The sequence below is a fragment of the Telopea speciosissima genome, chromosome 1 (assembly GCF_018873765.1).
Source record: "Telopea speciosissima isolate NSW1024214 ecotype Mountain lineage chromosome 1, Tspe_v1, whole genome shotgun sequence".
Lineage (NCBI taxonomy): Eukaryota > Viridiplantae > Streptophyta > Magnoliopsida > Proteales > Proteaceae > Telopea > Telopea speciosissima.
In genome coordinates this window covers 79,617,009-79,640,980 of record NC_057916.1, presented here as the reverse complement: position 1 = coordinate 79,640,980, position 23,972 = coordinate 79,617,009, and the positions used below count along the sequence as shown (strand labels likewise).

Below are 23,972 nucleotides of genomic sequence, written 5' to 3'. Positions count from 1 at the left end.
GTACCCTGACATCACATGTCTAGGCATACCCAATGCGACTACCATATGATAAGGGTGCCCAGCCCAAACCCTAGTCGTGACTACCATTTTAAGTATAACTTACGGACACATAATGCTCAAAAAGTTTATATCGCATGTGACAATATTAAACTAAAATGTATAAATGTTCAATACAAAGGTGAACCGGGTTGAACCGGATCGAATCATATTTGATGGACACACACTTGTCCAACAATGGGTGCAGATGGTGTTGAGATGGTATCGCGCACATGGTGAGGGGCATTATTGACTTCATACTATGAGGGGGTTTGACACTAATGATCCTAGAATGTAGTTGACCCTTCACTTTATGGTGAAGGAAAAGTTCATCCCTCCTGCATTGTTCTTAATTTTTAAAACTCAAATTTTCACTTGACAAAATTTGTTTGGATTAAGATTTTACATGTGAACAAGCACCTTGGGTTCTACCTTGTCCACAAAATTTGGGCTATGACGATCTACCACTTGACGGATATTCTTGACCGTCTACTTATGAAGGTGGATCATTCTAAAAAGTTTTTCGTTAACATTCTACATGACTTGTCCTAAAAACAAAGCAAGTTTATATGGAAATGAAAAAATCTTGATCAATCGTGCAATTGTCAATTAACAATCAGGCCCGGCCAGTTTCGGTCAAGCTTAATTGGTTCCCACCAATTTAAGCCATCACACTATTTTTTCCTGTGTAGGTAATTGGGTCTCTTAGGCTAGGGCATGGACACGTTTATATTTGGTTGGTTAAAATCGGTCCATAATCGGGCTCAAGGTAATTAGGTTAAACGGTTTATAATCGGGCTTTAAACGGGCTAATTGACTAGTCAGGTTATAAATGGGTTATAATCGGGTTAAATGTAAAACAGACTAATCAACCTATAAATGGTTGGTTATCAGTTGATCACAATATTTGATCTATCCCTGTCGGGCGAGCATTGGGTCACTCTACCTTGCAACAGGAATGACCGATTATTAATTGGTTAGTGCTTGAGCGAGACATGTTTAGTAATTGGTTGGACCGGTCTCAAGCCTCAACTAGTCGGTTCAGGTTTGGCCTACCGGTGTGGGTCAACTTTTGACACCCCTAGTTAGATTCTTTTCCTCTACCAATCATCTCCAAACATATTTCATATAAAAAATATAATAATAAAACACAAGATAAATTTTATAACTATAAATTACATCTTAAATACATTCCAAACTTTTTTTTCCCTTTCTTTTGGGATACTAAATATTTTCTAACTAGCAATTTGTTTTACCACATGGATTATATATTTAATCATTTTGGCATTTTGGTACTACTCATTTCGACCATTAGATAGATGAAGAATGATTTGTATACCTAACATGTTAAATTGGAGAATTTATTTCAACCATATGACCACCCATGTGAGAGGTCTTCTCCATTTTCTTTTAGGGTTTTCTTCCCTGTCACTTTGTCTAATAAACTATAATACTTCACAATTTGGCACATGATAGTACACGGGTTAGTCTGCGATATAGAGGATCAGGCAAACATCATGATACAATTTCAACTTAAAATAAGTAGAGGAAGTAACTAAAATTGCAAAAGATGTCATTTTGTATTTTTATATTCATCTCCATTTGATGACATTTTTGTAATTTTACTACTTTGAATCAGAGTTTGAGTAACTTTTCTTGCTTTGAGCTAAAATTTGGCTATTGAGGAGATGTATGTGGGGTCCTCTGTTACATGTACTATCAAGTGGTAAATAGTGAAATGTTATACGTAATTAGGTACAGTGATACCTAGAAGACCCTTTCTTTTATATCTTGACAAAAACAAAAGTGAACTTCTTTTGAGGGGAGAAACTAGTTACATGGGTGCTATAACTAATACAACTATAGAGAAACTGATATACACGAGAACACCAATCAAAATTGTAAGTGGTTCTTGTATCGCACCCTTAGTTAGTAAGTTCGGGAACGGCAATTGAACGGGAACGGATACGTACGGCAGTTAAACGGATTAGACGGTAATAATACTTTTCAAAAATCCGGCTTCATAAAATGCATACGGTAATAATACGATACGCGTTTAATACGGATATAATACGGCATAGACGGCAATAATACTTTAAAAAAAACGGACATATATTCATTATATAACATGCATTCACCACCTAATAAACAAAATAATATCATGATTTTGTTAACTAAAATAAACACAATAATATAATATGCTATATAACATCTCTAAGATTATCATTTAACATACCAAAATATCAATAATCTACAAGAAATGAATGTAGATTGTCCTAAAATGACATGAGCAAGTTGAAAGACCAGAGAAACAAGAGGAGAGTACAAGACTTAAGTGCCGCTTTGTTGAACGGAGATGGCGAGGATGATTGGAGATGGAGGGCGGCTACTTTTGCCTCGCTACGGTTGGATGTTCAACGCAAATCGAAAGGGACGAAAGGAAAGTGAAATCGTTTCCCTAAATTCTAATCTTTTGGATAATTTTTTTATAAAAAAGCGTATAATACGTGTATTATTCGAGTATAATACGTGCTTGCTTAAAAACGCGTTTTTTATAAAAATACGGAAAATACAGGGACGGGAGTATTATACATTTAAGAATACGGGAACGCGTATAATACGCGCGTATGATACACGACTTTACTAACTAAGATCGCACCTAGTATTAAAGTATAAAAAAATGACATTCCAAAGCATTGAATGACATAGGGAGAAATCATCTAGGTCTAAAATATAAACTCATAATTACATGATGCGGTGGAAAAACCGCTTGCTCTTCAACTGAATTTGTTGATCAATCTAGATCCGTACAATCTTTGTAATGTTACTCACATAATTTTTCCAAAGATGTTAGCGATAAGAGTGAAGAAAATTTCAAACAAGATTATAGCTCCAAAACATAATGACTTTGTTGAGAGAGGATGCATCTTTGAAAATGTGATGATTGCACATGAGATGTTTTATCATTTGAAAGGTAGGAAAAATGTCGGAGGCTATTTAGCATCTTTCAAACTTGATATGAGTAAAGCCTATGATCTTCGATCATATTGAGTGACAACTCCTAAAAGATATTTCTAATTTGATTGGGGTTGTGTGTTAATTGGGTACAGTTGATCAAATAATGTGTGTCTATAGTGGCTTAATTATTTCCAACCAACGGGATTCATAAAGAAAGAATTGTTCCAACCAGAAAACTATTGCAAGGGGATCCAATATCACCAACTCTATTTGTTCTATGCACAAAATATCTTATCTCATTGATTACATGAGTTGCCTCAAGTACCTTTCGGGGCATCAGAATTTGTCAACAGAGCCAACATTCTTGGCAGATGATTGCCTACTGTTTATGCAAGCATATCACAATTCTCTAATGGCCCTAATACAACTTCTGATACTCTATTGTAGAGTTTTCGGACGCTCAGTGAATCTTCAAAACTCCAAGTTTGTGGCAACCTTCAATTATAACACCTCGAGTGCTTGAGAAGAATATTCTCCATAATTGTTTGGATTAAGGACTTGATTAAGCCAGAGAAATAGTTAGGGCTACCAACATAGATTGAGAGACTCAAAAAAACTACATTTTAAGAAGTGAGAAAGAAAAATGTAATGGGTTCTTAAGATGTTGCTTTCTCTTCTAAGAAAAATGTAATGGGTTTGGGGTGTATTATTCTGACTGAATTTGATCCTCAAATCTTTTAATGAAAACCCCTGGGTGCCATGGATCAAGCTACAATTTGGTACCTTCACCATTACCAATTCTATGCCGACTCAAATGCTCAACTTTGTCTTTGTACTTCAATATTTTCCTCCACACCTAAGAGCAGTCCTTCAACACTTTCACTGTCTATAGTGAGTCAGTTTTTAAATATCTACTATGTACTTACTTAACCCATAAGTTATCCTTATTGTAGACAATCCACTAGATAAGTTTAACAATCGTTACACCATTCATGCTCTTGATTCTTTTAATCCCCAACCCTGAGACCCAAACAAAAACACAGAGTCAATGAACATTGAGACAAATATTGAAGAAAAAAAAGAGGACAACGGACAAAAATTTTAGGGTTTTGTTTAATTGGGGACCAAACATATGATCTTGAATAATATATAGCTCAATATAAAAAAAAAAAAAAAAAAAAAAAACCAGAATCAGTTAATTCACATGACTCCAACAAAAACACAGAGTCAATGAAAAATCGGACCAACTCAAATCTGGTCTGATCATTTCTTAAATCTGATTTCATGGTTGGTTTCTTTTTTCTCGAGTAGGGTGATTTGCCAAATTCAAAACCTAGTTTTCCACCAATGCTTTCCATCATCGGATTGTAATAATCAGAGTATGATGTCATCCCAGTGGCAGAATCACACGGTTGCCAACGAGATAAGCTCATCTAATACGACATTTGGACCATGAGGTGAATTTTCGGAGCTTTCAAAAAGGCGCTCTCCAATGGGGTTCTGAGTCTTCTTTCATAATTTCACCGTAGTGGGACAGTAGGAGCCGTTTTTAGTCTCATCGTTTCTTACAGTCTTTCTTTCTTTCGGTCTCTTTCCCATTTTTCTCACAGACTTTCTTTTGCTCCCTCTAATTAGCAACTAAATCTTCTCTGCTGTTCTTTTTCTCTTTCTTGTTCGAAGGTCGGCCATGGCTACCGAGGACCGAAGACAGGAAGAAGAACAAGAATGCCTTTACAAGACAAAAGTCGTACAGTTCTTGGGGCGCACCACACCCATCATTCTTCAGAACGACAATGGCCCTTGCCCACTCCTGGCTATATGTAATGTTCTCATCTTTAACCTTTCCCTTTTTCTCTCTCTGATTTCTAGGGCTTTTGATTTATTTTCTTCATCTCCTCTTATCGATTCTGGATTGTCTTTGGGAAATTCATGGCGTCCCGCTTGTACCTTTCTCCACTTTGCTGTGTCGATTTGTTAATGGAGTTTTACTGTTACTTTTCTTGCTTTGTTTTCAAGGGATTGTGTCTTGATGTTGTTTGGAATGTAGATGCTTTATTGTTTTTGTTCATATTGGGTTGGCTTTTTTCCATTTATTTTGTTGTTACTTTAGGTTGTATTAATGCTCTGTTTTCGCTTGGAATATAGGTAACCTTCTTCTTCTAAAAAATAACTTGAATTTGAATGTGGATGCATCTGAAGTCTCACTGCAGAAATTGCTTTCGCTTGTCGCCGAAAGATTGATTGATTCTAACAGCAATATCGAGGTAACAACCTGTTTAGTCGTTCAAGGATGTTTATCAATCGTGTAATAGCTGCTGACAATTGACTTGTTATTTGCATCGTGTTTATGATGCAGAATAAAGATGCTGGATATGTTGAGAACCAACAACAGAACATAGCGGATGCCATTGACCTGCTTCCTCGACTTGCAACGGGGATTGATGTAAACATTCAATTTAGGAGGTGGCTATTCCTCCACTCTTCCCATCGTTATTTTTTTTTTTTATCATTTTCAAATTTGTGCCTTTCGTTCATGGTGTTCTGTTTAGCTAAAATATACGTGCTTGTTACTTGTAGAATTGACGACTTTGAATTTACACGTGAGTGTGCCATATTTGATCTCCTGGACATTCCACTGTATCATGGTTGGATTGTTGATCCCCAGGTATTCTCTTTGAAGGCGTCATGATTTCTGTCTATAGACTTAATTATAATCGAGTGATTCTTTTTCTTTTCATTTTTTTCCGTCTTTATTTTCCATTGCTTGCAATTTAATTGTCCAATATTTTAAGTTATTATTCATTTTGGTTATTGAATGTTACTCAATTGTTGTAACTTGCAATGGACTTTTGAATAATAGCCTAGCTTGTAGCTAGCTCTATGCATGTTGGTATATGTTGTAACATGAGACCTTGAGGTTGCAGATTCTTTCGAGTAATTTTTTGGTAACCAATATGGAGAAAAGTTCATGTGGCCCCAAAATACTCATAGAAAAGTGAGCTCAGTCAGTCTTCTCTTAAGGATTTGAGTCAAATGGTGACTCCAACCTTCTTTGCCGGCTTCTTCATGAATGATCTTGGCTTTCCATAAGCATTTCAGATTGTAAGCTGTTAGTGCAACTTCCGAAAACAGACTGATCGTTGTCAAGATAAAAATGGGTAGTCTCTTGTGGATAGGACTATGGCCACGTCTTTTGGCTGTCAAATCCTGACTCTGTCATAGTCAGTTCAAGGGCTTGGCCTCTAGAAAGCTCAACCTAATCATGATTACTAGTTTAGATCAAATTGGTAATGAGAATACTCATTCTAACCATTGATAGTATTTCATAACGGGTAAACTTCTTTTATTTGGATCTATGAATTTAATTAAGCTGATCATTCACTTATGGAAGTTGCATAGCTAAGCTGGAGCTGCTTGATGCGTGTAACTGGTCTAGTAAAATTGATACATCAGTGGTATCTCTTTGATAGGTACTTTTCATTACTTAAATTGGCTTCAGTGAAGGAAATGTGTATTGTTGAAATAGGCTGCTTACTGCTTACCCGATTGGGGTAAGCAGTCCTAGTTCCACTAGGATTGGTCCTACCTGTCCTAGCTTACTAGGATTAGTCCTAGTCGAGTTAGGGTGGTTAGTCCCACTTTATTTATGTTTCTTTTTCTTTATTTTTTATTCCTTTTATTGTTTTTCCCTAGCCGAGTCCTAGTTTGGGATTCCTAGTTGTATTAGGAATTCCTAGTAGGACTGGGACCGAGTTAAGTTTCTATTTTCAGTTGTAATTCTGTTCTTTATATAAACAGGGCCTGAATGATCGAATTATTCATTCAAGCATTCTCTACATCTCTCTTTTAACATGGTATCAGAGCTAGTCTCTCAGATCTAGCCTGGTTCCTAGCCCCCCACCCTCCTTCCATTATCACTCGATCTCCATCTTCCCCCCCCACTCAACTCTCTTCACTTTTTCTGGTTTTTTCTCCACTTAGGGCAGATCTAATGAGGTGATTTGTAGATGCTGCTCTAATTTTTCACCTCAACAATTGATGATTTAAGAAGTTCCTTGATCGATAGCTGCTGCCCACACTTCTGCAAATTTCTTTTTGGAGTTCTCCCTTGTTGAAGATCAGATTCTCTTACAATTACAGGCTGGTTTTCTTGGGATCCAACACTGCAGGTTTTTCTGGACAGCTGCTGTCTCTGTTTCTCTTCCTACCATTGAGGCATATATCCATACCACTCTCCAGGTTTTTTTTGAACAAATATTGAAGACCTGTTGCTTCTCGATCTGGTTTATTTCTCCTCTCTGCGTGGGCAGTTTTGTTGCACAGATCTGCATCAACTTTGAAGACAGATTCTGCAATTTTTTTTACGACTTGAAGACCCCTGAATCTCAATCAACTTCTCTTCTAGGGTTTCCTCAAAACCCTACCTATCGATTTTTTATTTAGGGCTGGTTCTTGTTGCTACAGAAGGGACTCATCTTTCAGTTTTTATATTGTTTTGTCTGCAATATGGGGGACTCAGATATAACCACGGCCAACTCTGGAGTTGATTCTCAGCCGTGGACAGAATTTCTCCCTTATGCTGCAGCTATTAAACTTGAGGGATCAAATTACCTCATCTGGGCCAGATCTATCTCCTTGACTGTGGCTGGTAGCGGACTCACTGGCCATCTTACTGGCACTACCACACAGCCTACTGAAGAAGGTGTTGCCCGTACTAAATGGGCTGCCAATGATGCTATGGTGATGTCCTTTATTACGAATTCTATGACCACTGACCTCTCCAGTTAATATCTACTCCTTGACACTGTTACCCAGATCTGGACTGCTGTCAAGGGAACTTATGGCCGTTCAGGTAATGATGCTCAGGTATATGACATCAGGAAGACACTCCAACATACCACTCGCAGGAGTCATCATACTAAATACTATGCTGCCTCAAGTGTTTATGGCGCAATTGGATCACTATGTTAGGTTTTCACCTACTACTACTACTGACATCACGCTATCATTTCTATGCTGATAAGTTTCGGGTTTATGATTTCCTGGCTGCCTCAATGATGATTATGATCCTATCCGGGTACAAGTCCTTGGTCGGATTCCTTTCCCCACTTTAGAGGAAACTTTTTCTTATGTTCACAGTAAAGAGACAAGAAGGGCTGCTATGATGATTACTCCCAAAGTTGAGAGATCAGCATTACTGACTGCTGCCTCCACTCCCGTTACTTCTTTTGACAGTGTTGGTGCTACCACTACTAAAGAGCCTGTGAAATGTGAGCATTGTCACAAACCATATCACACAAAGGCTTAGTGTTGGAAATTACATGGCAAGCCTGCTGATTTTGAGGCCAGACGAGGACGTGCCAAGTCTAAAAGCAAAGCCAATCACACTGAAAGTGTAGCCCCAACTCCTACTGCTGACATCGGTTTCTCTCAGGAAGAACTCCAAGCTCTCCGTCGTATATTGAACACATCTGCTGCCTCTACTACGTCTGTTGCCAATTCAGGTTCCTTTTTTGCCCGTACAGGTATTTCTTTTGCTGGTCATTGTGCATCGGTAGTATCCACTCCATGGATCATAGACTCCGGTGCTACTGATCACATGACAGGTTCTTCTAGCCTTTTTGATACATATTCTCCTGTTTCTGGTAAGGATAAAGTCAAAATTGCTGATGGATCCCTCTCCTCCATCTCAGGGAAAGGATCCATTGGTTATTCTCCTTCCCTTACCCTGCCATCTGTGTTGCATATTCCCAAATTTACAACTAACCTTCTTTCCATTAGCAGTATCACTAAATCCCTAAATTGTAAAGTGGCTTTTTTTCCAATTCACTGTGTTTTTTAGGAGCTGGACTCGGGGAAGACGATTGGATCGGGTAAAGTGCATGACGGATTGTACCTTCTTGATGGAGATCCTACACCTACTCAGTCTTTACCTTCGGCATCTTTCTCTTCTGAAATACATAAATGGCGCTTTAGACTAGGCCATCCCCCCTTAGGAACTTTATCAAATTTATTTCCAGCATTAGTTAAGGATTGTAATAAGGAATATTTTTTTTGTGAACCTTGTGTCTTGGCTAAACAGACACGTTCAACTTATCCTATTTCTAATAAGAGATCTTCTTCCTTATTTCATACTGTTCATACTGATGTATGGGGGCCTAGTATGAAAGCTTCCCTGACTGGCCATCGGTGGTATGTCACTTTCATTGACTGCTATTCTAGGTTCACTTGGGTATACCTTATGCACACAAAAAATGAAGTTTTTTCTTGGGTTCAGCACTTTCATCAATTAATTAAGACCCAATTTACTGCCACTCTTAAAATTTTGAGTGACAATGGGAAAGAGTATACGGAAGGTCAGTTCCAAAAATACCTTGCTGCGTATGGAATCCTCCATCAGACCAGTTGTGTTGACACTCCAGCCCAAAATGGTGTGGCTGAGAGGAAAAATCGCAACCTCTTGGAGGTGGCTAGAGCTCTTATGTTTGCTCGCAATGTCCCTTCCCTTTATTGGGGAGATGCAGTTCTTACTGCAGCTTATTTAATTAATAGGCTGCCCAGTCGGGTTCTTCTTTCCAAGGTCCCTATTTAGCTATTGCTTGGCTCTTCTTCCTTCATAGTCCCACCTAAGGTGTTTGGTTGTGTTTGTTATGCCAGGGATACAAGGTCCCCTGGTAAACTTGACCCACGTAGTCTCCGCTGCATTTTCTTGGGTTACTCTGCTACCCAGAAGGGGTACAGGTGTTATTACCCTCCTTCCCGTCGGACTTTTGTTAGCATGGATGTTGTTTGTCATGAACATGTTTCATATTATGTGTCCCCACCTCTTCAGGGGGAGAGTGTTAGTGAAGATGTGTTGACTATTGACTCTCCACCTCCACTTCAGTCTGTTTACCACGAGTCTGAACCAGTTTGGCCTGTCCCCAGTACTTCCCCTGACTCAGGGGGAGAGGTTCCTATACAGGGGGAGACTATCTATATTCAAGAGGAGCAACCTACCCCGGTCTAGACTCCTATCCAGAGGACTATTAGTGAATTTCAGAGGAGGATTGATGACCGTACTGTGAAGACCTATGGAAGGAAACATAAGCAGGTTCAATCAACTGTTGCTCCAGTACCCATCCAATTGCCGAACCCGGATCTAGAACCTGCCTCTCCACCTGGTAATATTCCTTCTCCTGAAGTACCTATTGCTCTTCGCAAAGGTGTCAGGACTTGCACTCAGCAGCCCATATCTCATGTTGTTTCTTATAACTCACTTTCCCCATCCTTTCATGCTTTTGTTTCCTCTCTTTCTTCTGTTCGTATTCCTAACCATTGGCAGGAAGCTCTATCAGACGGAAAGTGGAATGCAGCTATGATGGAAGAAATGGAGGCCTTGAAGAAAAATAACACATGGGAGCTTGTGGTTCTTCCACTTGGGAAGAAAACCGTTTGGATGCAAATGGGTGGTTGTGGTGAAACAAAAGGTTGATGGCACTGTGGATAGGTATAAGGCACGGCTCATGGCCAAGGGGTTTACTCAGACATACGACATTGATTACCAGGAAACTTTTGCACCTGTTGCAAAGTTGAATACTGTTCGTGTGTTATTATCTTGTGCAGTCAACCTTGGATGGGATTTGCAGCAGCTAGATGTAAAAAATGCCTTCCTAAATGGAGCACTGGATGAGGAGGTGTATATGGACGTCCCACTAGGGTTCTCTTGTGACAGAAACCAAGGAAAAGTGTGTAAACTGAAGCGTGCACTTTATGGGCTGAAGCAGTCACCTCGAGCATGGTTTGGCCGATTCCACAAAGCTATGATTTCTGTGGGTTATAAGCAGAGTAATGCTGATCACACACTCTTTATAAAGAGGACTAGTGAAAAACTCGTTGTTCTTATAGTCTACGTCGATGATATAGTAGTTACTGGTAATGATGGTGATGAGATCAAACGATTGAAGACCTTCTTTGGACAAGAATTTGAGATTAAAGATCTAGGGAAATTACGATACTTTATTGGGATTGAAGTGGCTAGATCTTCTAAAGGCATTTTTCTCTCCCAGAGGAAGTATGTCCTAGACTTATTAGCTGAAACCGGGTTGCTAGGCTGCCATCCTTTAGATACTCCTATGGACCCTACTGTTCGATTCAAGGAGAAAGAAGGGGAGCCTGTTGATAAAGGCCGGTACCAAAGACTTGTAGGGAAGTTGATTTATCTCTCACACACTCGTCCTGACATTGCTGTCGCCGTGAGAAATGTAAGCCAGTTTATGCATGATCCCTATTCTTCTCATATGGAGGTTGTTCTTCGTATCTTACACTATTTGAAGTCAGCTCCTGGAAAAAGAATTCTTTTGTCTACGCATGGTCATCTACGGATAGAAGCATACACTGATTCTGATTGGGCTGGTTCTGTAGATCGCAAGTCTATTTTTGGGTATTGCTCCTTTGTAGGTGGAAATCTTGTCACGTGGCGTAGCAAGAAGCAAAATATTGTTGCCCGTTCTAGTGCCGAAGTTGAGTTTCGAGCTATGACACAGGGTATTTGTGAGTTACTCTGGCTTAAAGGGTTGTTACAAGATCTTGGTGTTCCTATTCGTCTTCCTATGATGTTGTACTGTGACAACAAGGCTGCAATCAGCATAGCACACAATCCTGTATAGCATGATCGTACTAAGCATGTTGAGGTGGATAGGCATTTCATCAAAGAGAAGTTAGAAGATGGGCTGATTTGTATTCCTTTTGTGACATCTGCGGATCAACTTGCTGATATCTTCACCAAGGGATTGTCTGGAAAATTGTTTCATCCCAATTTAGTCAAGTTGGGCATGATCGACATCGTTGCTCCAACTTGAGGGGGAGTGTTGAAATAGGCTGCTTACTACTTACCCGATTGGGGTAAGCAGTCCTAGTTCCACTAGGATTGGTCCTACCTGTCCTAGCTTACTAGGATTAGTCCTAGTCGAGTTAGGGTGGTTAGTCCCACATTATTTATGTTTCTTTTTCTTTATTTTTTATTCCTTTTATTGTTTTTCCCCAGCCGAGTCCTAGTTTGGGATTCCTAGTTGTATTAGGAATTCCTAGTAGGACTAGGACTGAGTTAAGTTTCTATTTTCAGTTGTAATTCTGTTCTTTATATAAACAGGGCCTGAATGATCAATTTATTCATTCAAGCATTTTCTACATCTCTCTTTTAACAGGTATCTTTGACCAATAGCATTGTGTAATAGATCTTGTAGTCTGAGGAAGAGTTTATCCAATGTTTAAAGTATCGGTATCATGTATCATATCGGAAGAGTAATTTTTAGATTGTATCATATCGCAGACACAAGATATGCTAGATATGTGTGGTAATGGTCGAGAAACATATAGAAATGCTTTGGATAAATGCAAAATGCAATTTTGAATCATAAAACACTACAAATAAGTAGGGAAAAGGCTGGGCACACTGCTTGCGTACTGCAAAGTAGCGCCCGCTGTATCTATTTCTCTTTTCCATCTTTGAAATGACCCCTTGCCCCTCTTGTATGATGCCCTTTCCTGGGCCCCCATTGGTGCAGTCCACTAGCTTACCACATGTGGGTAGTGTGCCTATCCCTTTCCCAAATAAGTAATATATAAAATATATCATGTATAAATAGGAAAACAAAGTACAATGACATAAGTGCATTCAATTGATTAATCATTATTTAACGGATGAGGTTTCTTACATACATGTTGTAATTCCAAATTTTTTTTAGGTATCAGGTCGGTACCTTAAAGATACGATACATATCGGCGGATACAGATGGGATACTTAAAACCTTTAGTGTATCTCTAGAAGCTTAGGGTATTTAAATTCATTATACTTGTATCTTACTCTGAATTTGTATTTTTTGGGAGACCTTTGTGGTCCTGAAAACTACTTGTAAAACTAGAATACCACAAGCATGCCAATATCTATTTGGGGGGGGGGGGGGGAAGGGGAAGCATTCCAATCTAGGAATGAATGTTTGGTGAAACATAAGAAAGGCAGCCTGATTTATGGGTGCTGAAGTAAAATATTTGGGGCTTTTTAAGGATAAATGAATATATTGAGAAATTTATCAATTAGTTTTATGAATGTTTTAAAGGTAGATTGTCAGTATACAACACAAATTGTTTGCATGGCTAGACATCAAGGGCCTTTTTTCTTTTTTTGGGGGGGGGGGGAGAGTTATGATCGTATACAATATCCCTATTTTGGCAATGTCAAACTTGGTCGCTAAGCTAACAATGGTAAAAATTCTGTTGGTTGCATATTTGTGTGATGGATTGTACTGACAATGTCAATTGCTTGTTTATCCTTTCAAATTTCAAGTTACCCCTGAATCCTTTCAAAATTGCTTCTTTTGTGTCCTCTCAACATTTTCCATACTTACCTTAAAAATTTCCCTTATAATTTTTTTGCCAACATTGTGGAATCATGTCATCTGTAGGTTTGCATAGTGAATTCTCTTTACAAACTCGGATTAGTTAAACATCTAATTTAAATCATACAGTGTATGTTGTCCAGAATTTGGAGAAGATGAGAGAGTCTGTTCTCCGAAATGCCCTTTGAATTTTTTACTTAGTAAATGTCACTTCTAGTTATGAATATCAACCCTATGTTATGGTCACTGATTCGTGTATGTGATACATACTAGGATTATGCTACTGCAAATGCAATTGGATTCAAGTCATATAACACTCTTATGGGGGAGCTTGTTGCCCTTGAAACCAAAAATTCAGAACATAAGAGCAACTCTGAAGAAGATTCTATTGATTTTGCTGCTGCGACAGCTGCAACTTTAGGGGTTCCCTCACCATCTCTTTCAAGAGGTAAATCTTTTGATGAATCACCTTGTGCTGTATCTGGCCATCAGGAAGGAAAAACGGGAGACTTGGAGGAACAAGCAGAACTATTAAGAGTCTTGAATTTGTCAGAATTTGAAGTGCTGACTTCAGTGGATGAGTCTCCATCAGGTGATACAAGTGGGGGTAATAGGTCTGCAATTGTAGAAGAGAATGAGTATCTTCATAGTAATAGGTCAGAGTTCCTTGCAGATGCTTTAGAGAGGCGCATTAGTGATGAACATGAAGTACTCCATCTGTCGAAACCTTCCATATCACAGGCTCCTACTGTCTTTTGTGGTGGCAATAATATTGTGATATCTTCTGAAACTACTTTGAGGGAAAATGATTCTTGCTCAAAGATTGAAGCTGGGATTCATGCTGATCAGTTAAAGAATTATGGGTCTCAGGAACAGTTTATTCCTACTGACTTGATGGAGAACCTCAGAACTGACATATTGGTTCATAATCAAAGTGAACCTTTCCATTGTCTAGACCAAGATTTCTCCTCTCACGTGAAAGACCATATGCATAGCTCTGAAAGGGATCCTCAAGTTCAACAAACATGCCTACTGGATACTTCTATGTCTGAAATTCATCATGCACCAGAAAATAATCTTGGTGTTTGTGAAACTACAGCATCTACTCGTACATCCACCTCAAATCCTGAGTCTGATGAATTTAGTGGGAGTAGTCAGCACATAGATCAACCCAAGAGTGTCGCCTCGAGCCTTGAAGGAAGTGAACCCATATATGAAGGAGAAGAGTGCATACTTGACTCAGGATTAACAATTTATGAAAATCGGGAGCCTATGTATGAAGGTGAGATGGTTCTTGCTGAGCAAGCTGACAATGGTGCCGGAGATGGAAGTGGCATCCATCCCAGGGATGAAATTACTCAACAGAAGGGTATGTGGTTACTTGACATCAATGAGGATGATTGTATAAGCTGTTCTTTTATTGCTTGATTTTGACTCCTTTTCTTGTTCTTGCATTTAGGGGAACTTATCAAGAATTTTCTGAGGAACAATGCCAGCCAATTAACCATATATGGGTATGTGTCGTTTTCTTTTTTCTTAATCTGGGACCCTTCATTTTGCTAAGCATGCTATAAGGAGATTCTTTCGTCATCTTGGCTTTTGCAGCCTCTTCTGCCTACAGGAAGGTCTAAAGGAACGGGAGCTTTGTGTTTTCTTCCGGAATAATCACTTCAGCACCATGTTCAAGGTCAGTTCCGATATTTGTTGCTTTTGTTCTTCAATTCAGTTGTGCTGCCCATTGACAACCAGCTGTTCTACTAGTTGTTAAATAAACAGAAGGAAACATGTGGATATTTCTCAGTGGTCCAGCTTTTACTCCGCATGAGCTTGCAGGTTATTTATAAATCTTCAATTCTTTTTGCAGTTTAATGGTGAACTTTATCTCTTAGCCACTGATCAAGGTTACATAAGCCAGCCTGATTTAGTATGGGAGAAATTAAATGAGGTAAGACTTCCCTGGGGCAATTCAAATACCTCCAAAGTTTCTTGATATGTTGTTATTTCCTGTTCTGTGTATCTTTGTTGTCATGAATCTTTCCAAAAGTACACATGTTAACTCCTATCTAATTAATAATTATTTTTTTCACAAAACATTAATTCAACATACCTGTAGAAACTGTATGCTCTATGCTTGCACTTTGGCTGTATGCCAGTCTGTTTGAAGTGGGTCTCCACTGATAGTGCTCTCATATAGTTTTGTTCTTATGGTTCATGGGCTATTGCTGCCATATTCTTTGAGTCTAATTTTCTAATAATTAGTACCCTTGTTTTTCAGGTAAATGGGGATACAGTGTTTATGACCGGCAACTTCAAGGAATTTAAGGTTGAAAATCATGTCAATGACCAATGGAACGAGCAAAATGCGGTGGCCTGTGCTGCTGTATGGATCACTTTGATGTCAGATAATGTTCTAAAATTTGTCATTAATGGCTTCAGTGAACTAATAAAACATTTCTTGTATCAGGACTACATTGCAAGCATTGATAATTCAGTGACTGCGGGTTCGACTTTAAAGTAATTTGTCTTTGCTAATTCCATTCCTATTTTTTCATCCGAAGTGTATGTTAATGTTTCTGTTGTATTCTGGCTCTCCGATAGAGAATACTGATACTCTTACTATTTGCCTCTGTCTGTTTTCTTTCTTCTGATAAGCTGAATCATTGTGGAGAGGATTTGAGATAAGTGAAATGCAGTAAGGGTGGCAATTCTTAGTCTAGCCTCCTAGCTCTTCTGGACCTGCCCAACAAACCCAGCTAATAAATAGGCTGTGGTTGGGTTTGGTCTTCTAACTGATGCAGTTCATACCAGAAAGAAGATAAAGATAGGGGCTTCTTGCGGTTTGGTCTGATTCATCCTGAACCAGTTTTTGAACAAAACCAGTCATGCGATTTTTTTTTCTGGTTTCCTTAAAACCAGGATCATGGGGGTTGTTTAGGACAGTTAGTTTTCCATATTATTTATTATTCTACTTGTTTAGTCAGGCTAGGATATAATTGCTAAGTTCTATCCCCTTTTCTGTACTTTATTAGAATTATATTTGTTGTAGGTTTAATGTAGTCCTAGATTGGTAGGAGACCAACTAGGAGCCAGTAAATCAGGATCTGTTATGAACAGGACAATCGACTAGGTCAAAATAGGGTTTTTGGTGAAATTAGGGTTAGGGTTTGATGTATGGGTTATGTCAAGTCTAGGTAGGGGAGTCTATTAGTGAAGGTCTTGAGATGTTTTGATGGCTGGAAGTGGGTTAGATTGAATAGGCAGCAAGTTAGGGTTAGGGTTTTGGGTTTTGGAAAAGAGGAAAAGATGGATTTCTAGGGTTTGGCTGGACAGAAGTTAACCAAACTTGAATGGTTTTCTTAGGAGGGTATGACGGATAATCGGTCAGATTTGTAGACTGTTCTGACGGTTGGTTTGGACTGGGCAGAAAGTAGGGTTTTGGGTTTTAATTTGAGAAGGTGGGATGTTAGGTTAGGGTTTTAATGGGAGATGGTGGCTGGGTTTAGGATCGAGTGGAGCTTGATGGTGGAGGAGTATGTGGTCTGAATTTCGGGTTTCGTGGATTTGTAGACAGGTCTGTTTCGATGGTTGGTGCAGTAAAAGTGAAAATTTAAAAGGGGGATAGCTAGGGTTGGGGTTGTAGAGGATTAGGAGAAGAAGGATGGGGATTCGGATGCTTCTAACTTACTTGTAGTTGCAGAATTGTCCTGGCAGCAACTTGTTTGCTGGAAAAACTTGAATAAAAATTGAATCTTGAACTGAAACTTGAATAAAAATCAGATCTTAGACAGAAAACTTAAATAGAGCTTCAATAGAACCACCCGGACTTCACACCGCAAGGTGTCGATTGGATCAAACACCAATCCCACCAGCTTTGATCAAACACAAAGCAATTCTTCAAAGAAGAAACATAGTTGCAGAGCAGCAATAGCAGATTTTCAAAAATTCAGAGGTGAAGACCGAATTGTTTTATTTATAGTGGCCATAGGCCATATTCCTAATCAGCCTATGAGTGTAAAAGCTCCTACCCGACTCCAATTACACTTCACAACCTCTCTCAAATTCGTGGAGATTTGTGGACCCAACTTATAATGGAACTATGAAAGCAAATAAAAGAAAGGTGACTCAAATCACTTAAATTAAACCACTGGTTCAAACTAGTTTTAGACTGGTTCAATTTAAAACACTAAAACATGAAAATAAACTAAGTATAGAAGCTAATCCCATATGCACCCTATTTACCCCTACTTTAGGTCCATAAAAGTGACCTATTACATTGAAAACCCATGGGATCAAAGGCCCAACATGTATATAACCTAACCCTAGACTTATTCCCATCAAAATAAGCCTCTTTTGGTGATGTATCTGCATCAAGGTTATTCCCATTACAGCATGTGACTGGAGAGTTCCTGAAGTCCAGTTTTTTCTTCGTTATTTAGTTTTTTTAGTTGTTTTAGGATACTCCAAGCATACCCTGTGGCTGGAGAGTCCCGGTTAGTTATTTCTTTCTTGTTTTGAGTTATATTAAAAGCACTGTAAAGGCTACCAGACGCCATATGATTTAATGAATGAAGCTTGTTTTGCATTGTATTCTGTGGTGATTCAGTAGGTTTGATTGGTGGTGATTCCAATCAAGGATTTCAGGTGGTTATTCCTGAAATTCATATCCCTCCTTTTCTTATCTTCTTTCACTATTAAACAGTCAGATCTTATCTCTTCTTTAGTTCTGTTTCTAATTTAATTATTATTTTGTTAGTTTTCATGCTCTTGATCTTCAATTTCAATTTTGATTATTAATTTCAAGTTCTGATTTCAAAATCCAATCTTTTCTATCGATTTCTTGAATCCTATTTTCTCTATACTTCCTCTAAATCTTTGATTCTAGAATTTTTTGGAGTTTTTTCTTTCTTCGATGGGATCATAAGAGGAAAAAGATTCTTCATTCCCTCACTAAGAAGGGTAGGATCTTAGCTTGATTTTGATATTTTTTTAAGGAATATCCTCCTTATTGGGACACCTTTATCAAAAGTCCGGTGCTTGAATGAGATAGATAGCTTCTTTCCAATGTGTAGTTGATATTATGCAAAATCGAAGCTAGAAAGAGAGGTAGGTTTAATCTGAAAGTATTCTGCCAGGGTAATCATGTAATTTTGTATCGTATAATAAAGAAAGTCAATTTGTGTATGTGCTCCCCGGAAACATATGGCTACTCTATTCCATGGATCGGGGGCAATCGGAAAAGCCAGACCGGTACCGTATCTCTTGAAATCCTAACCTAAATAGGGTGCTACCAATTGTACTAATCTACATATGTCTCTCCCCCATCAATTGGTACTAGTTGATGGAATGGAAATTCCTATATTTATAGATCCAAACATTCTTTGCTATTGAATTGAACAATCCTTCTTCAAGTTGGTTCCTTAAAAAAAATCTTAGTTTTGGTTAGTCTTTTCTACTTCTGATTTTAGATCTCTATTGAGTTACTGTCACAGAATTGTGTTACTGTTTAAGCACCAGTCTACTCTTGATCAGTTGCTGTTTTGAACTCCCGTAGTTCAGGTATCGATTTCTGGTTCTTGAAGCCTACTACTTCCTGTAGGGTTCTTCAATAGTTAGTGATCCAGCCCTTGGAATCATAGTTGTCAAGGCGGCAAGGCGACCTAAGGCGGTGGAGGGGTGCCTAAGCGCTTATGTGACAAGGCGTCCGCCTAGGCGCCCAAGTGTTATTTTTTGTTGCCCCTCTTTTCTAACATTATGTAGTATGCTACAATATGTACCTTATATCATAAAAAATCAACATTAAGCCACATCAAGTCATAAAAAATCAATATTAAGCAACATCAAGTCATCAAAAATCAACATTAAGTCTCATCAAGTAATCAACAGTCAATATTAAGCCATACAAAGTCATAAAAAATCAGCTTAGAACTAGAAGACAACAAAACTGAAAAAGCAAGCTATTGGAAGTTTTAAACAATCAAAACATACATTTGGTTCAGACTGTTCTTAGAAATATGATCTTATCACTAAGTAATTAAACTGCTCTCGATTTCGAGAAATGCTCTTATTCTCTAAGAAGTATGACTGATCAAATGATTTTATTTTTACATGAGACTTTTTGTATTAGGTAGAACACAAAACCAGATTTCCAACAAATCCAAGATTGCTTAAATCTGGTTTATATTGAAGGAATTATGTTCCGGTCAAACCTTATTTGGTGTGCGCGAATGCTGTCAAAACCCAGCATTAGAAAGTTGAAAATTTCACCTACCGCCGAAATGAAAATATTTTTTTAAATATCAAAACAAATGAATATTTTACCGAACTTTGGGTTTGAAGCAATGTTATAACATATTAAGATTTATGGAATTTTTAGATTTGAGAAGAAACCCAGCATTAGAAAGTTGAAAATTTCACCTACCGCCAAAAATCCAATTTCTATTCTTGAACTGGGGGGTTGATTTTTTATCCTTTTGGAATTTGATTTTTTAACTATTTTTATTGGATTCAAATATGGGGTATTTGCTTATTTATGAATAATAACTTAAGTAAATGAAATTTGGCATAAGTAAGTGCCAGAACCTGGTCCGATACCAATTAAACCAGTGCAAGGCGCCCTGCAATAAGGCTGCAGACGCCTAGGCCCTTGCAGATCCGCCTGGACGCCTAGGCGACGTCTTCACAACTATGCTTGGAATTGGTCCTAATTTCTGTTATATTATTTTCCTTAACCGACAACACCTTTGACTAAATTTCTGACCATATCTGAGTTACTAATATTCTGATATTTGAATTTTCTTAAATTTGATTAGGGTTCCTACACCTTTGACTAAATTTTAAACCTTAACCCCTTAGGTGATTAGAATCCCCATCACTATTCCATTTGTTGCATGGGCTGGTCTTTGGATGGGTCCCAGGCTTGACGAGCTAGTGTACCCCTGGCAAATCTTTATTATATAATCAGCTACCTGAATACACCCGCTTATTTTAAGGAGCCCATGACAATCGAGCAGGTTCAGGATGGTCATAGAGCCCATGACACCCTTACATGCATTTTTGTTTTTCCTAGCTCTGTTTGTTTCCATGTAAAAGGAAAATTTTCCTGCAAAATGAGATTTTCCTCTGCTTGTTTTGACGGAAAATACAAATTGACATTGAAAAATAAGAAAAAATTTAGAGTACAATTTCATGTAAAATATCATTTGCAGGATAAGGTTACAACGAAACAAAAAGAGTTTAAGAAGAGCCAGACATGTTAAACTCTTACCTGCAACTGTTGTATGAAGTGATGAGAAATTCACTTCTTTGGGTTAGACCTTATCTGTTTACTGTTGGGTGATAACCTCTAATTGTGCCACATTATTTTGACAGCTCCGACCTGCAACTCGCAATAGCACTGCAACAACAGGAATTTGAGCAGCAGCCTCAACGGCAGAACACACAACAATCAACCACCAGCAGTTCAAGGCTTGTCACAGGTCTACAGGTAAATTTCTGGATTTTAGGGAGTCATATTTGGCCCTGTATTTCTGAACCTACCAAATTAAAACTGTTTCCATTATGCTTGGGGGGAAGGCGGGTTTGGGCCGTTGGGGGGGGTGGGGAGACAAAAAGCAAACCATGTGCATATGTGCTTCTTTCCATTTATTTTTTGAATCTGAATCTGTGTCACCCAATTTCTTAAACATGGACTAATTCCCATTTCCACGAGTTGATTGGGTTAGACTGTTAACCCAAATAAACCTGTGGTTGTAACTTATTGTAAAAGGGGGGGGGGGGGGGGCGAGAAAAAACAAACAAACCATGAGTCTGTGCTTCTTTCCATTTATTTTTTGAATCTGAATCTGTTTGTCACCCAGTTTTTTAAACATGGACTAATTACCAGTTCCACGAGTAGATTGGGTTAGACTGTTAACCCAAATAACCTGTGGTTGGAACTTGTTGTAAACATCCAATTGGATTGGATGAACAATTTTGGAAAGAGAATGGAAAATAGAATGCAAACTAGGATTCAATGAACTCGTTGTCTTATCACCCTTGGACTTGGATGCCTCTTTTGTTTTATATCTACTTCCCTTTTATGAACAATAAAACATTATTATTATCACCCTTGGACTTGGATGCCTCTTTTGTTTTATGTCTACTTCCCTTTTATCAACAATAAAACATTATTATTTATGAAAAAGGAAATTTGTACATCATTGGAGCATCTAATGTTTGTTTAGTGCTATTCAAACTTACTAAAAAAACAAGAAAATGTTCACATGATGAAGTGCACAGGTTAATTGATTAGAAAATCAGAAATGGAATTTTTGGAAAAACAATTAATGATTATGGGGAAACTGAGGTAGATTTTGTGTAGAATGTGTCTGATGTTTCCCCAAGTCAGGTTTGGTTGCTAAGATTGCTGGAATTTCGTGCTGTGCTTTGGAGCTTCTCTGGTAGGACTTTCTTTCTCAAATGGTTGAAGGGTGGGGGTTTACTTAACCCATCCTTTTGCCATCCAAAGGCAGAAAACTAGGTCAGATGGGACCTAAATTTGTCTAGGATTTTCTGTTATTTCTGGACCTAACCAGAACTTTGTGTCTGATCAATGGCCTGGTACAGACTGCCACATGCCTTCTTACCAACCACCAAAACCCTACCTTTCAACCGCTAAACTTGATTACCTTTATTCCTAGATACTTCCACTTCAAATCTATCTACAATGACTGTTAAACCTTGGTTTTTCATAGCTTAATTTCAATTTGGCTTCTTGATACAGTTAAAAATCTCCAATTGGGTCAATTGAGCCTCATAAGACTTTATTTTGGACCATGGTTGAGTTCTATGGACATTGGGCTTTTTATTTTTGGGTTTATAGAAATGGGACTAATTTATAAGCCCATAAGGTGGGGATAAAGTTACTACATGGGATTAGTAGTTGAGTGTTGAGTTAGATTAGGATACTTAACAGCTATAGAGTTTTGTTTTGAGTTTATTTATTTTATTGAGTGTATTAGAGTGATTAGGAGTCCTTTTCTGAGTCAAAGTAGGAATTTTAGAAGGTTTATATATATCATACATCCCCCATGAATTAGAGATGATTTGAGTAAAGAATATGAGTATTTTCTAAGAGTTTTGGTGTTGTTGAGCAGTGTATATGGGACATGATTTCACCAAAAAACCGAGGTGGTGCTTTTTTTTTGGGAACTCGAAGGCTTGTTTCGGTGGGTTTTAGACTTAGTTTGGGCTTGAAACTTGGTACTCAACCTATTTTAGGCCATTTAAACACAATGGCTCTATTAGATTTTGCAAAAACAAAGTCCAAATAGGAGTTTCACTTCGGACCCTTGGTTGGTAGGCGGTGATGTACTAAAACCATACTCTACGCATAATTTAGTAATAGAAAGCAATCAAAGCATTCAATTAATGTAAAACTACTTAAATGCATTAGAAATGTAAAGTAGGGTATTTTACATCAATCTTAACATATATGTGTGGATACACTTGCGCGAATTCGGGTAACGGCTACAAAGGAGAAATTGAAAGGAAACTGTACGCGACTTGATATACCTTTATCCTTCCAAGCCATGTTTCTGAAGCCATTAAGGCTTAGACATTGCCACATAGGATTCCCATGTCATAGTGCTGCTGAAGAAATGCGTGTAGTCTACCACACAAGTTATATAAGTGTTGTCATCAGTTATCCGAAGGTATCCTATCCTAGGGTATAGAAGAGATGGTAGAACACCCAACGGTGTCCAACATACATAAAAAACACTTCCAAACAATCACCATTGATCCTATTTTTTTCAAAAAAAAAAATTTCAAAAAATTCATTATTTTTTTTGCAGAACATTTTTTGGACTCCATCAAGTCATAGATCAGCCAAAGTTATGTAACATATGTATTAAATTGACATGATTTCACCAAGTTTTGAACAATTTTTTTGAAAAAAAAAATAGATTTGGGGAAAAAATGGTTTACCTTCAAAATTTCTTCAAATTTGAGATGATTTGTAACAAATTTTGCATGTTGGATGCTAATTGACTTCTCCGGTAAGTTTTCCGTCGAAACAAGGTGGCAAAAGCTTAAAAATCAGCTCCCCAACCCCTTTCCCTGTCGAGTTTCTGGCGAGATCTTGATTGTCTCGGTTGAGATCTGCCCCTTTTAAACAATGGTTTGGCCCAAATCTCGGTTGAACCGAAATCTCAAACCGAGATCTCGACCGAGTTCGTGCATATTTGTATTTCGCCTCCCATCTTGATTCTGTAAATGAAAAAACTGAGTTTTAAGCGCCGAGTTCTTGAACTATGTCTCAGACGTAGATTAACTCACAGCACAATATAATAGAAAGTATGAATGAAATAGGAAAAAATAGAGAATAAGGGATAGGGATGGGTGTCTCACCATGCTTGTCACTCACAGCCATTGCACAAAGCAACATTCCATTTTCCTTTTAAATCTAAAATCGCTGGCTGATCAATACAGCCTCTTAGCTATATTTATAATTAAAGCATGCTTACAAAATAATAACTCCCCTTTTGGTTATTGGAAAGGATTACAAAATAGAAACCAAACGAAAATAGAAACTAAATCTAGCCAAAAGGAAAAAAAAAGATT

At 38.1% G+C, this 23,972-nt stretch overlaps 2 protein-coding genes across 4 annotated transcripts in view; one reads left to right on the top strand and one right to left on the bottom strand.

Moving 5' to 3' along the window:
* The first annotated feature begins 4,641 nt into the window (after positions 1–4,641).
* Positions 4,642–23,972, top strand: part of LOC122664779 (ubiquitin carboxyl-terminal hydrolase MINDY-1-like) — a 22,300-nt gene continuing 2,969 nt past the window's right edge. The window contains exons 1-12 of one of the 2 annotated variants that reach the window (XM_043860764.1): positions 4,642–4,814; positions 5,140–5,258; positions 5,351–5,457; positions 5,572–5,659; positions 13,644–14,243; positions 14,277–14,739; positions 14,830–14,884; positions 14,976–15,057; positions 15,235–15,315; positions 15,646–15,750; positions 15,835–15,884; positions 20,739–20,853. In XM_043860764.1, the coding sequence (XP_043716699.1) occupies positions 4,682–4,814; positions 5,140–5,258; positions 5,351–5,457; positions 5,572–5,659; positions 13,644–14,243; positions 14,277–14,739; positions 14,830–14,884; positions 14,976–15,057; positions 15,235–15,315; positions 15,646–15,750; positions 15,835–15,884; positions 20,739–20,853 (1,998 nt within the window). In that variant the 5' untranslated portion in view covers positions 4,642–4,681. Of the gene's footprint in view, positions 4,815–5,139; positions 5,259–5,350; positions 5,458–5,571; positions 5,660–13,643; positions 14,740–14,829; positions 14,885–14,975; positions 15,058–15,234; positions 15,316–15,645; positions 15,751–15,834; positions 15,885–20,738; positions 20,854–23,972 lie in introns of both variants that reach the window. The other variant, XM_043860756.1, reaches the window with a different exon arrangement.
* The window catches only part of LOC122664793 (lysophospholipid acyltransferase LPEAT2-like), a 23,962-nt gene continuing 20,093 nt past the window's right edge, over positions 20,104–23,972 (bottom strand). The window contains exons 15-16 of one of the 2 annotated variants that reach the window (XM_043860784.1): positions 21,856–21,860; positions 20,104–20,114 (exon numbers count right to left, since the gene is read on the bottom strand). The gene's annotated coding sequence lies outside the window, so the exon portion shown is untranslated. Of the gene's footprint in view, positions 20,115–20,186; positions 20,197–21,855; positions 21,861–23,972 lie in introns of those variants that run through there. The other variant, XM_043860792.1, reaches the window with a different exon arrangement.